The following is a 14731-nucleotide window of genomic DNA, read 5'->3' as shown; positions in this document are numbered from 1 at the left end:
TGGCTTTGAGGCTCCACCTCTCATCTGCCAAATGCGTTAACAGCCGGCTCACTGCTGCAGGAATTCTGTGCAACGAAGGCGGAAACTGCAGACCGTCCCCCAGAGATGAGGTCTCTGAGGCACAGGAACTGGGTCTGGTCGCGGGTAAAGTCGCCATTCCTCCTCCCCGCAACACTGGTGGGTTTCTCTCCTTATCAATTTGTCTCCAAGAGGAATTCCAGCATTCCTCGGGTCACGATGAACGCGACAGAAGACATCTCAGAGTCCAGCAGTGCTCTCCGAAGTGTAATTACGGTACAGGGGGCTATCCTGCTTCGGACTTCTGAGAAGGTTCCCATTTACGCTACCCGGCGGGCCCAAACCACGCTGTGACTGAAATGCCAACCACATCCGTGCAGGGCCTCCCTGCCTGCATCTCTGGATGCCCCAAGCACACCCCAGCTGTGGGGGAAGCCCCGACTCCAGGGAGCCGTAGGGCAGGAAGAGGGTCTGACACAGGAGGTCTGACCCATCAGAAATGCTCAGAAGGGCTGGCGGATGAATGAAAAACCGACACGGTGATGAAAGCCAGGGAAGGGTGGAAGGATGGACAGAATGAACAAGGAAAGGACAGACAAACAGTCCAATCCGGTGAATTCACGGCCCACGTGAACACGTCGTGGCTCCTTTAAATGATTTGAGCAATATTTCGTAACCACCAACTTCGTGTTGGAATCTGCACGAGGTCCGAGGAGCCGTGTCCAGGAGGGGGCAGAGACAGAGCCATAATGACCCCAAGTCCCAGGTGTGACTGAGCTGGGGCCACTCTGAAGGGTTGAGGGGTGGGTCTCTCTTGCTCTCCTGCCTGGAATCAACCCAGGGGCTCAGATGACCACTCTTGGAAAATAGCCAGACAAGTGATGGGCTAAGGAATCGCCAGGCAGGGTCCTGGCCCCGGCCTAGCCTCTGAATTTGGGCAGGCCTCTCAACTTTCTGAGAGTCTGCTTCTGGTTTTCCCTTCTTTCTGTTCTTCAAAAATATAGTGAAACAATTAAGAGTTTTATAACTTGAGTTCAGACAGCACTGGATTCAAATCCAAATTCTGCTGTTTATTATTTGTGTCTCTCGGCAAACTACTTTCTAAGTCCCACTTTCCACATCTTTAAAATGGGTCCTTTGTATTCACAAGTGCCAAGACATGGGAGCAACCTAAGTGTCCAGTGGCAAATGAATGGATAAAAAAGATGTGATATATGTGTGTGTGTGTGTGTGTGTGTATAGAAAAGAATATTACTTAGCCATAAAGAAGAATGAAATAATGTCATTTGCTGCAACATGCATGCACCTAGAAATGATCACATTAAGTAAAGGGAGTCAGACAGAGGAAGACAAGTATCATATGAGATCTCTTATATGCGGAATCTAAAAAAAATGATACAAATGAACTTGTTTACAAATCCGAAACAGACTTGCAGACACGGAAAACAAATGCATGGCTATCGAAGGGGAAGAGGCTGGGAGGATGCATTAGGAGTTTGGGATTAACATCTACATATTGCTGTCCTGAAATAATCAGCAAGGACCCACAGTATAACACAGGGCACTCAGTACTCTGTGATAACCTATACAGGAAAAGAATCTGAAGAAGCATAGATACATGTATACGTAGAACTGAATCACTTTGCCATATATTTGAAGTAAACACATTGTAAAGCAACTAGACTCCAATAAAAATATAATGGGCGCTGTGAAAATTAAAGGTGAGAACATAAAGTGCCCAGCACACCTGCTGGCATGTACTAAGCGTTTACGAAGTGCCGGCCACTCCCAAACCCGTCCTCATCCCATCACCAGGATCACCATCACCAGCATCACCAAAACCAGCCGCTCAGTTCAGTTCAGTTCAGTCGCTCAGTCGTGTCCGACTCTTTGTGACCCCACGAACCGCAGCACGCCAGGCCTCCCTGTCCATCACTAACTCCCAGAGTTCACCCAAACTCATGTCCATTGAGTCAGTGATGCCATCCAACCATCTCATCCTCTGTTGTCCCCTTCTCCTTCTGCCCTCAATCTTTCCCAGCATCAGGGTCTTTTCCAATGAGTCAGCTCTTCGCATCAGGTGGCCAAAATATTGGAGTTTCACCTTCAATATCAGTCCCTCCAATGAACACCCAGGACTGATCTCCTTTAGGATGGACTGGTTGGATCTCCTTGCAGTCCAAGGGACTCTCGAGTCTTCTCCAACACCACAGTTCAGAAGCATCAATTCTTCGGTGCTCAGCTTTCTTTATAGTCCAACTCTCACATCCATACATAACCACTGGAAAAACCATAACCTTGACTAGACGGACCTTTGTTGGCAAAGTAATGTCTTGACAAAGGTCTGTCTAGTCAAGGCTATGGTATATGACAGGCATTCAACAAACTGGGCTGGCTGTGCATCTCTCAGGATTTCCCACCACCTTTGAACGCAGGGAGAGAAAATGCATCTGTTGTTGCAGTTTTGGAGAAAGGCCAAAAAAACAAACAAACAATTTTGTGTATCAAGTCTGAGGAACAGTCAGTTGGTGGACGTTGGGTTGGCAGCCTGGGGTCCCGGTACTTTCCAATTTCAGTATTTCAACTTTATCTTAAGGCCGTCAGAACTAGCACGGTTACTGTTTCCTCATCAAGTGACTTTTTCCTTCCCTGGGTCACGTTTCGGGTGTGGCTGCATTTTCACGTCACTACGCCGACGGGTCCAAATCTTTTCCATCGGGACACCTTTCCGTTTTGATGACAGAGGCAGTGAGAAAATAGAATTCTCAGGCAGAAATCGCCTCTGTGGCCAAAAAGGCAGGAATCCATCCATCCCTGGAAAACCTGCCCCCTCCTGTTCTTGCAAACGACGCAAGTAAGGCGCAGCCACACCCAGGCCCCGCCTGACGTGGGGTGGGGGGTGGGGCTGCTTGGCTGGCGGGTCTCAAGCCCTGGTGGTGAGCATGAGAGAGTGAGCGTCTGAAGCAGCAGCAAGAGAGGCTGCCAGTCCCAGCAACTCTGCCCCCTTGGTGACCACTGGTGGTGGCCATGACTTAAACACAGTGTCAGACTCACCCAGTGGGGAACCCCCTGGCGGTTCAGTGGTTAAGACTCTGTGCGCCTAATACAGCGGACACAGGTTCCATCCCTGGTTGGGGAACTAAGAACCCACACGCTGTGTGGTATGGCCAAAAATAGAACACTTATGAATTTTCAGCTGAAGCTGAAACTCCAATACTTTGGCCACTTGATGCGAAGAACTGACTCACTGGAAAAGATCCTGATGCTGGGAAAGACTGAAGGCAGGAGGAGAAGGGGACGACAGAGGATGAGATGGTTGGATGGCATCACCGACTTGATGGACATGAATCTAAGTAAACTCTGGGAGTTGGTGATGGACAGGGAAGCCTGGCGTGCTGCAGTCCATGAGGTCACAAAGAATCGGACACAACTGAGCAACTGAACTGAACTGATGAATTTTTACCTAACTAAAAAAATGATGACGTTTTGATTGCACTTGTTTGACTTAGTATGAATAGAATGCTAGATTTCAATGTAAAAAATAGATATGCAATGAGCAGCAAAGGTTTACTGTATAGCACAGAGAACTACAGTCAATATCTTATAATAACCTATCATGGAAAATGATTTTAAAAATAACGTATGTGTACATGTACAACTGAATCACCTTTCTGGCCACCTGAAACATTGTAAGTCGACTATACCTCAACAACAACAAATATATATATATATATATATTTAAAAAAGCAAAGAACAGATTGGCCCCAATGATGTCTGGAGGAAGGTGTACCTCCCTCAGCGTGGACAGAGCAGGGTAGTTCCCTAAGTCCAGGAGAAAGTCCCCACAGCCTGCGCTGACCTAGTGGCCTCATGCTGACGGGATCCACTGGGAACAGAGTCCAGTGATTCCCCTTCCGAGAGTGGACAGGTGTGAGATATGCCTCCACGGACGTCCTCCCCTCTGTGATGTGGGTGAGGAAATTGGAAACAAGCTAGACAGACAGCAACAGGGGACGGACTGCACGCCCCGGGGTACCCCACTCGGGTTTACAGGCACCGAGAGATGCCACATGCAGAAGGCCATCTAATGCCATGGGAGACGTTTACAGTAAGCCGGTAATGTGCGTGCGTGCATGCTAAGTTGCTTCAGTCCTGTCTGACTCTTTCCCACCCTGTGGACTGTAGCCCACCAGGCTTTCTGTCCATGGGATTCTCCAGGCAAGAATAGGGCATGGGTTGCCGTGCCTTCCTCCAGGCAGACCTTCCTGATCCAGGGATCAAACCCAAGTCTCTTGGGTCCCCTGCATTGGCAGGGGGATTCTTTACCACTAGCGCCATCTAGAAGCCCAAGTGGGTAACAGTTCAGTTCAGTTGCTCAGTCGTGTCCTACTCTTTGCAACCCTGTGGACTGCAGCACGCCAGGCCTCCCTGTCCATCACCAACTCCCGGAGCTAGCTCAAACTCATGTCCATCGAGTCGGTGATATCATCCAACCATCTCATCCTCTGTCGCCCCCTTCTCCTCCTGCCTTCACTTTCCCAGCATCAGGGTCTTTTCCAATGAGTCAGTTCTTCACATCAGGTGGCCAAAGTATTGGATTTTCAGATTCAGTTCAGTTTCAGCTTCCAACGAATATTCAGGACTGATTTCCTTTAGGATTGACTCGTTGGATCTCCTTGCAGTCCAAGGGTCTCTCAAGAGTCTTCTCCAACACCATAGTTCAAAAGCATCAATTCTTCAGTGCTCAGCTTTCTTTATAGTCCAACTCTCACATCCATACATGACTACTGGAAAAACCATAGCTTTGACTACATGGACCTTTGCTGACAAAGTAATGTCTCTGCTTTTTAAATATGCTGTCTAGGTTTGTCATAACTTTCCTTCCAAGGAGCAAGCATCTTTTAATTTCATGGCTGCTGTCACCATCTGCAGTGATTTTGGAGCCAAGAAAATAAAGACACTCACTTTTTCCATTGTTTCCCCATCTATTTGCCATGAAGCGATGGGACCAGATGCCATGATCTTAGTTTTTTGAATGTTGAGTTTTAAGCCAGCTTTTTCACTTTCCTCTTTCACTTTCAACAAGAGGCTCTTTAGTTCCTCTTTCCTTTCTGCCATTAGAGTGGTATCATCTGCATATCTGAGGTTACTGATATTTCTCCCAGCAATCTTAATTCCAGCTTGTGCTTCATCCAGCCCAGTATTTCACATGATGTACTCTGCATATAAGTTAAATTAGCAGGGTGACAATATACAGCCTGGATGTACTTCTTTCTGGTTTGGAACCAGTCTGTTGTTCCATGTCCAGTTCTAACTGTTGCTTTTTGACCTGCATACAGATTTCTCAGGAGGCAGGTCAGGTGGTCTGGTATTCCCATCACTTGAAAAATTTTCCACAGTTTGTTGTGTTCCACACAGTTGGATCACAAGTTGGTAACAGGAGGATACAATTCAAATACTTTAAAGTAAAAAGAAAAAGATACGTATACACTTTCAAAAGTCTGAGGAAGAAATTCACCCAGTTAGAAATGGTGACTCAGAATGGGGTCATGATATTCCAGGTTTCAAAATTTTCCTTTGTGCTTTGCTGTGTTTTCCAAATTTTCTACCAGGAACAAGGCCTATTTTTGCAATGAAAATGTTAAATATCAACTATATTGAGGCTTAATTTAAAATAAGATGTCGCCTAGTTTGGACAAACGTCATTGCCTGTCCTGTCGTTCCAGAAGGCATCCTTTCCAGCAGATTCACCTCCTCTCCGGCCTCGGGCAACCACAGCCCGGTTTGCTACTGTAGGTTAGATGGGTCTCTTTAGTGTTACTGTTACATCTTAAAATAAATAATAAGCATGGCGAAGATAAGCCATCTGTCACACACCTTCATTCGCCAGGTGGATGCTCTGTAAATATGCAGCATTCCTTTTTCTGTTTCACAGATAAGGAAACTGAGGCTCACGGAAGACCTCCCTTTTCTGGCCTAGCGGGGAGCCCTCTTTTTAGAATAATGATCCTAACGGGGGGAAAATGGGCTTTAATGAAACCGAACACTTTGGGGAAAAGAGTGCATGTCCCAGTGTGTGCGTGCTAAGTCGCTCAGTCAGTCGTGTCTGACTCTTTGCAACCCTATGAACTGTAGCCCACCAGGCTCCTGTTTCCAAGGGGATTTTCTAGGCAAGAATACTGGAGTGGGTTGCCACACCCTCCTTCAGGGAATCTTCCCAACCCAGGGACTGAACCTAAGTCTCTTATGTCTCCTCCATTGGCAGGGGGATTCTTTACCACTAGCGCCACCTGGGTGAAATGAAGTGAAGTGAAGTCTCTCAGTCGTGTCCAACTCTTTGCCACCCCATGGACCCGTAGCCTATTAGGCTCCTCCATCTGTGGGATTTTCCAGGCAAGAGTGCTGGAGTAGATGCCATTTCCTTCTCCAGGGGAACTTCCCGACCCAGGAATCGAACCCGGGTCTCCCTCATTGCAGGCATACGCTTTACCGTCTGAGCCACCAGGGAATAGATTCTAGCAAAAATGTCACAGGCTAAGACTCAGATGTCCCCTACCCTACCCAGAGTTCCAGTCTCAGGGAGGTCCAGAACTCACTGTGTGGCTTGTCCCTCTCCAACCCATCCAAGACTTCACCATTTTTCTGTCCCTACGTTCTTATTTTTTACTGATGAAGATTTTCTTTCTTTCCTTTTTTTACCAACACCCAGAAGTTTCCGTAATTACAAAGTACTTCTCCGCCAAGCGGTAGGAGCAGGGGGTTTGGGATGAGTACAGAGAAGTACTTGTGTATTTAAGAAGGCATGTTGGACATTGTAACGTAAATTTCTAACTGAAAAGTGAAAAGAAGAGGGATTACTTTTACAATGCAAAGCCTGGAAGTCAAGCTAAAAGAGGAGACCTTTGTAGCTGTTGGGGTGTGGGTTTAGAAACAATGGAAATTGACCACCATCAGAAGAACAAAACCAACAAACCCAGATGAAGCGGGGAGACCCCAGGAGAAGGGTTTAGGGCGGTTAAAAAGGGCAGCTAACATCAGATCCAGAACAAAGCCGCCAAGCCAAGCTCTTCTGGCCATCTGGGCCTGAGACCCCTGGGGCCCTGCATGGGGATGACAGGGCATGGCGGGGATTGGACCTGCCTTGCATTGTCCACTCCACTCACCAGGGTGAGTCAGATGGCTCAGCCACCTGGACCAAATCAAACGCAGCCTGAACACTGAAAACCGGCTCCACCCAGCGCACCGGGGGCTGCAGGGGGCGGGGTCTGCAGTGAGCAGCTTGGCAGCCGGTTGGTCCTCACCTCCATCAGGCTCTCACCTGGAGAGCCCCACAGTGGGCAACAGCGCCCCCCGCTGACCAGCGCCGCCTTTCCTCTGCGCTTCCCCGCTTCCTCCAACCGCACACACCAGTTGTTCAGCCGCTAAGTTGTTTCAGATGCTTGGCGACCCCGTGGGCTGCAGCACGCCAGGCTCTCTGTCCTTCACTCTCTCGTGGAGTTTGCTTAGATTCATGTCCACTGAGTCGGTGATGCTGGCTAACCATCTCATCCTTTGTCGCCCCCTTCTCCTTTTGCCTTCAATCTTTCCCAGCATCAGGGTCTTTTCTAATGAAAAAGGCTCCAAAGTGTTGGAGCTTCAGTTTCAGTATCAGTCCTTCCAGGGAGAATTCAGGGTTGATTTCCTTCGGGATTGACACAGACCAGGGGTACCAGCAAGCCAGCACAGACGCTGGGCCCGACCACCCAGGGTGTCAACCCTCGCTGGCTGCCTGGCCAAGTCTGTAAGCCTCAGCTTCCTCACGTGTAGCACGGATAAATCACCGAAACTTGCAGAACACTGCTCTGACCACGACATTCCACGTACGCGGCAGCCCCTGAGCAGATGGTTGTCCTTCTCTGTGAACTGTATCTGAGGCACTGTCTGTCCACTCTCCAGTGCGACTCCAGACAAGGCTGGAGGCATAAGGAGGCAAGAAGCCCCAGCGGGTTCATGACCTGCCCGGGGAGTGGCCGGGCGTGATCCATGCTGCCGAGGGTCTGACCCTGGGACCCTTGCCCCTTTTAGGAGGCCACACAGCCTCCCTGAAATGCAGCTTGACCTAGATTTACAAGCCTGACAGCCTGGGTTCACCACTTACATACTGTGCAAACTTGGGTCACTCTGGCACTCTGACCCGGGCAGCCCCAGGTCACTCTGGGGCCCCCTATCTGTTCATTGGCATTACCAACTCGATGGACACGAGTTTGAGTAAACTCCGGGAGCTGGTGATGGACAGGGAGGCCTGGCGTGCTGCAGTCCATGGGGTGGCAAAGAATCGGACACGACTGAGCAACTGCACTGAACTGAGACCTGTTCACTGGGGGAGGGCAGAAGATGCTCAGAGTAGGGCCTGGGTGCAGGGAGCTGCCCAGGCCTCTCCCAGCTTCCTGAACTCCTGCATGGGGGCCGAGGGGGTTGGGGCAGGCCTCTCTCCGCCCACTTGGCCTTAGGAGGGGCAGCAGAGCCCTTGTGGGTGGGACCAGAGGCCGCCTCCCCTCCTCCCCCAGCCAGATTTGGGGCATGGCCCCCAGCGCACCCTCTGCCATCCTCTTCAATGCCCTGCATTTATCCAGGGTCTTTACAAGGAAAGCTGCAGGGGAGGGTAATTAAGTTTAATAGGAGCCGCTGTCGATTTAAAGCCACAGGGGGGAAGTAATTAGATTTAACAGAAGCCCCGGCTTTCTGAACCAAGACACTCAGCGTGGGGGTCCCTGGCCCATAAAGCTTTCGAGATGATGTCTTTTTTTGTAAAGACTTTCCTGGTGACATTTTCTGTGCGCTCCGTCATTAACGCCAGTCACCGGCTGGGGTATGAACGTGGTCTTTACTCATTGAAATTCATCAGGCCTGGCGTGGCTCTCTCTCCCTGTCTCCACTGTGGGCCCTCCCCCGCGCTCCTGGGCTCAGCCAGTGTGGCTTTTCCCCAAAACCAGCCTCCTTGGAGCCCCACATCCCGGGGTTGGGGGGCAGGTGGTTGGAGGAATAATGAGAAAGAACCAGTGTTGAGCCAACATTCGTCCCTAGAAGGACCCCTCTCTTTCCCGCAGGGGCATTCTCCAGATGTGGACTTTTTCTGAGCCTCATCAGAAAAGCCATCCGGTTTGCGGGGCGGGGGGGTGGCGGGGGGAGGGGGGTGGCCACTTCACTAGGTGGCCCCAGTTTCCCCAACTGGTGCCTCTCCCCGCCCCACGCCTCCCCTCCTCCCCGCAAGCAGCGCCCACCACTGCAGCCCTGCCCCTCCCCACCAGGTAAGGTGCTCCCCTGTTCCTGCCCGCCGCGCGCCCCGCGAACTGCACGCCCAGCCCCTGGAGAAGCTCTCAGGGACCCAAGGACAGCACCGACGACGAAAGACACAGCAAAAACAGAGGAGCCTCCCTGCGCTACGCGCCCTGGAAAGTCAGTTTCCCAGTCTGCAGCTTGCAAGCCCACCCTGCCCCACTCCAGGCGCCCTCCTCCCAGGCTCCGGGTCCAGGGACCGCCGCGGGCCGGGCCCGGCCGATACCCGGGCTGAAGCGCCATCTAGCGCTCGCCCGCGCGACCCTATTGTTCCTCCGAGAGCCCAGGTCGCGCCTGGCCCCAAGCCGGGGGACAAAGTACTGGCGTGGAAAGGGGGGCCGGGCAGGAATCTGAAGAACATAAAGCCGGATAACGTGAGAGGCTCTGAGCTGCAGGGGGAAAATAAATTCCAGTGGACCGCTCTACCCCCGGGGCTTTAAGGGCTGGAATCGTGGCGTGAGCGAGTGGATGTGGATTGCAGGGGAGGGGGCCCCAAAGCCGAGGCGGGGTTTTTCCCACCGGGAGTGAAGGATGCAAAGCTCAGTGTCCCCCGTCCCCGTCTTTGATGTCGGGACCCCGGCTCCGCGCAGCCCCGGCCAGCGCCCGGCGACGAGAGCATTCCCGGGGGGTGGGCGGTTGAAACCAATGGCCTGGGCGGGGGGGTGGGAGTGGGCTCCGCCGTCCGCTTCATTTCTTTACAAAATCAAACTCGCCCAGACGGAAGCGACCTGGCGTCGCCCCAGCGCCGCCAGGAGGAGCTCCCCTCAAGTTTCCAGCGAAAGAGGGCCTCCTTCACTTCCAGATATGGGCGGGGTCACCCGGGCGGGGCCCAGGGAGAGGCTGGGTCGGGGGGCGGGGTGTGAGTGGGTGTGTGCGAGGGGCGGAGGGCTGATGCAATCCCGATAAGGGCTTCGCATCGCGGGCAGACGCGCTATATAAGGTCTCCGGCCGCCAGCCGCCGCGCCGTCGGAGCTGGAGAGGTGCCCAGGTGCCCGGAGCGTGCAGCGGTCTCCTGGCTCAAGGGCACGGCCACCCCTCCTCCGCACGCTCTGTCCCGCAGGGCCTCGGGGCCGCCGCCCAGCCTCCCGCACCCTCACCGCCAGATCTGCGCGCAGAGCTCCGAGCCCGAGGGAGGTGCCATGCGGAGCGCTCCGAGCCGGTGCGCCGTGGCCCGCGCCCTGGTCCTGGCTGGCCTCTGGCTGGCCGCAGCCGGGCGCCCCCTGGCCTTCTCGGATGCGGGGCCGCACGTGCACTACGGCTGGGGCGAGTCGGTTCGCTTGCGGCACCTGTATACCGCGGGCCCGCAGGGCCTCTACAGCTGCTTTCTGCGCATCCACTCCGACGGCGCCGTGGACTGCGCGCAGGTCCAGAGCGCGCACAGTGAGTGCCCGCCGGGCCCCCACCCGTCACAGCGCCCCTTCTTCCCTTTGCCTCTTTCTCGCTCCCGGAACCCCGGCTCTTGGCACTTAGCGATCTCTCCCTCCCCGACCCCCCGACTGCGGGAGGAGCTGGGGGAGGGGGCAACGGGTGCGTGGACCTACTGCACCGATGGGCTCCCCTCCCCTTCCCCCACTTCGGCTTCTGCGGACCCCCGCCCCCCCCCCACCATTCCGGGGAACTCCAGGTCTTGGCACCTGGGCGTTCCACTCCCATCCCGAGCCTCCAGACATGGAGAGGGGCTGGGGGGTTGGGGAGGACGGGCCTGTACACCCACCAACCACTTTCACGAGTTGTGGGCCCCGCGGGTTCCGGCTGCAGTTTTCTGCTGTTTTCCCGCCCAGGTTTGATGGAGATCAGGGCGGTCGCTCTGAGCACCGTAGCCATCAAGGGCGAGCGCAGCGTGCTGTACCTCTGCATGGACGCCGACGGCAAGATGCAAGGACTGGTAGGTGTCTCGGTCCGGCCGGACGCGCGGGGGCGCGGGCCTGCGGGGCAGGAGGGCGCGCAGGGTCAGGTTCAGTTTCCTTGTTTGCTCTGTCCCGGCCGGTGTGGAACTCGGAGGGGAAGGCGGCGAGGCCCGGATTACTCTTCTGTCCCACTTTCTAATTTGTAAGTTTATGGAGAACGGGTGAGGCCCCGCCTTTGCATTCCCCCTGAACTAGAGGCAGATCAGTCGGACGGAGGAAGTCGGCGCTTCGATGTTAAACGGGGAGCCCACCGTGGGCGTTTTCGGCTTTGCCCTGTGCGCGTGTGGCGCTCGCCTTCCCCTCCCTCCTTGAGGTAGTTTTTTTTTTTTAAAGTGGTGGGTGGGGGGGGTGGCTGGGGAGGAAAAAAAGAAAAAGGGTGTATCCACAACTTGGATTTTTTTTTTAAGTCAGAAGAAAAATTACATTTGGGATTGAAGAGGCTTTTTAAAATTAATTTTTACCCGCTAAAAAATAGATTATTTTGTAGCCGCGTTGGGGTCCTATTTTCGTGGCCGCACTCATCCCCCTGTCGGGCTCACCTGTATGGCAGAGGCCTCTTTGGGTGGCGGTGGGAGGGCAGGCCCAGGTAGCCAGAGAAGTCTGGGGGCAGGAAGTGTGCAGATGCCGGCTCTCTGGTCGCCGGAACAAAGGCTGAGAGTTCAAAGGGAACCTGAGCCCCCCGGGCGCGCAGCGGAGGCTGTGTGAGGTCCCGGCCTGGCGCAGGGCCTCAATGCAGCCCTGCTGGGCCGGGGCTCCGATGGAGGGCCAGGGGGCAGCAGGGGCAGGGGAGGGCACCGGCCCTCCAGGGATGCCCTCCTGTCCGCGGCTCAGATCTCTTTAGTGTCTCAGTGTTTTGTGGCTCTGGTGCCCCTTTATTCTGTTTATCCAGAGATAAATAAACCTGGCTCAGGTTTTATGGCGTCCCGCGTGAAAGGACAAGAAAGGCGGCAAGAAAGCTGATACCCAAAGCCACTCCGAGCCCCCGCAGTTGCAACCCATGTGAGGTTTACTTAGGGGTGGTGGGGGCTTCAGGGGCAGAGCCCCCGCAGGGGCGGCTGGGTCTAACCCATCATCATTCTAATCCAAACTGAGGGTCCCTCAACTAAAATCCTGTTCTGCCTCTAGGTCCTGCGGTCACAGTTTAGCAAAACTTGAAGATTAAAAAAAATAAACAATTCCACATCCTCCCAGAAACTCGAAGTCGTTACACTCTCTCTTTGGCAAATGAGATGTCAGTTTCTCCCAAAGAACCAGCAGGGTGAAATAGTCACTCTATTTGATTTTAATTCCCTTGTTTATCAATTTGCATTTCTCCCCTCCATCTGGTGGCCTTATTCCCCCGCACGGGAGCTGGGCATATCGCTCCATTGGATGCAGGCCTTATCAGGGCCTTATCTGAGCACAGCGCTCCCTCACCTGCAGTGAAGCGACCTTTGTAGGCTTGGGCAGAAATGAGACTGGGTGCCTCCCAGGGCATTTTATGGCCGAGCCCTCCTGGCTCCCCGCCTTTGGCTGTGCTCTTGTGTCCTGAAGACAACTGACCCTCTGCATTTGGGACTCCACCGGCTCACTCTCAAACTTCTGCCTTCTGACTTTCTGGCCACCCACGGGGTGCAGGCTTCCTCCTGGCCTGGGGGGAGGGGGCTGCCTTTATCTCCACGATCCTGGCAGGCTGCCTGGAGGGCAGCTACTGAATAAAGGAGCCAGAGGGACTGAGGTTTCTCTTACCAGAGCTCCAGACAAAAAGGCTCAGGACCACAGTCATTTGGGTCTAAATGGGAAATAGATGCTTTCATCTGGGCTCCAGATTGGATTACTCGTGATTCTTAATTAAAAGACTGATCCTAAAAGGATAACCTAGTTAGCAGAGTTTCCCAAACCGCCTGTGGAATACAAGGGACTTTTTCATGGCAATAATTATATATTTAACGTCGGGGAGGGAAGCATTGCATGCCTGTCAAGGCTGTGACTTTATAGATGTTGCTCAGAACAAGACCAAGTTTAAAAAGTGATGTGACTTAGTGAAAAAATACAACGGATCTATGTGAGTTATATATAGATACTGAGAATATACACTGAACACATGAAATATACCTGAAGTATGTGTATATAGTTGAAGGTTATAAAGTATAAAGGTATACAAACTACATATATGTCTAATATGTTGAGTATATATGTTTAATGTTACACATGTATTTTCTGTGACATTACTATTTACATGTGAATTCAACGTGATGTGTATTTAATGAGCATATTAATATATAACAAAAAGCTTTCATACTGAATATATAAGTACCTATATATATTTTGGGGCTTCCCTTGTGGCTCAGCCAGTAAAGAATCCGCCTGCAATGCTAACGTATGTGTTTCGTATATATGTTTAATGTCTAACACATATTTAATGTTATATAATTTATGTTTTATTTATAACATATATATTACTTATAACATTTATATGTTAATATGATGTAATATCTAATGGGTATATTAATATAACACATGCTTTGCATTTTATATGTGTGCATATATAACATTATACTAAATATATATGTGTTTATATATGTTCTTTATACACCTCCGTGCTTTATAAACTTGCACACATCCTTGGCTAATGGCATGGGCCGTTAGCCAACGGCGTGGACACCTACTCACCTGCAACTGGTTGTCCGGCTGTCTCTGCTGGTCACCCAGCCCGGTGGGCCCCGATTGAGGCTGTCTCTTTGCTTCGCAGACCCAGTACTCAGCCGAGGACTGTGCTTTCGAGGAGGAGATCCGTCCTGACGGCTACAACGTGTACTGGTCCAGGAAGCACCATCTCCCGGTCTCCCTGAGCAGCTCCAGGCAGAGGCAGCTGTTCAAAAGCAGGGGCTTCCTGCCGCTGTCTCACTTCCTGCCCATGCTGTCCACCATCCCAGCCGAACCTGAAGACCTCCAGGAACCCCTGAAGCCTGATTTCTTTCTGCCCCTGAAAACAGATAGCATGGACCCTTTCGGGCTCGCCACCAAACTGGGATCGGTGAAGAGTCCCAGCTTCTATAATTAATGGAGGCTCTGTCCTCTCCCCTCCACCCTGGCCCTGGAGACCAGGACCCCAGGCCTGAGGTGCTTGCGGAGTGGGTTTTCTACTCCTGTATGATCCTGAGTCCAGGTTCTCTGTAGCTTTAGGAGGAAATATTTAGAACTTGTACATAGACAAAGTTTTACATGGGCTGTGCCGGTTTCTAGCGGATAGACTTGTACGATCATAAAATGGTAAGCCTTCCACCCCACCCACCCAGCTTCTACCTACCCCAGCCCCTCAACCCTGCTGGACGAGTGTGTGCTGCCCTGGTTCTGCCTGAGTACCTCCACTGGCGGAGAGCTCACTGCCTCCGGCAAGGTTCTTATGCCAGGCTGAACTTCTCAGCAGTTCTCTCCTCCTATTCTTTTGCAGCACGCGTGGCCAGAGGAAAAGCAGTTATTTTTTTAAAACTCATGGGCAGGTAATCAAT

General features: G+C 52.4%; 1 protein-coding gene across 1 annotated transcript; it reads left to right on the top strand.

Moving 5' to 3' along the window:
• Nucleotides 1-237: 237 nt before the first annotated feature.
• Nucleotides 238-14283, top strand: FGF19 (fibroblast growth factor 19). Its single transcript, XM_019954458.2, has 6 exons — nucleotides 238-294; nucleotides 9306-9453; nucleotides 9530-9650; nucleotides 10394-10713; nucleotides 11115-11218; nucleotides 13972-14283. Exons 1-6 carry the CDS (start codon nucleotides 238-240, stop codon nucleotides 14281-14283), a joined length of 1062 nt encoding a protein of 353 aa, XP_019810017.2.
• Nucleotides 14284-14731: the final 448 nt, after the last annotated feature.

This window comes from Bos indicus, chromosome 29 (genome assembly GCF_029378745.1).
Source record: "Bos indicus isolate NIAB-ARS_2022 breed Sahiwal x Tharparkar chromosome 29, NIAB-ARS_B.indTharparkar_mat_pri_1.0, whole genome shotgun sequence".
NCBI classification, from domain to species: domain Eukaryota; kingdom Metazoa; phylum Chordata; class Mammalia; order Artiodactyla; family Bovidae; genus Bos; species Bos indicus.
This window is presented reverse-complemented; position numbering and strand designations above follow the sequence as displayed.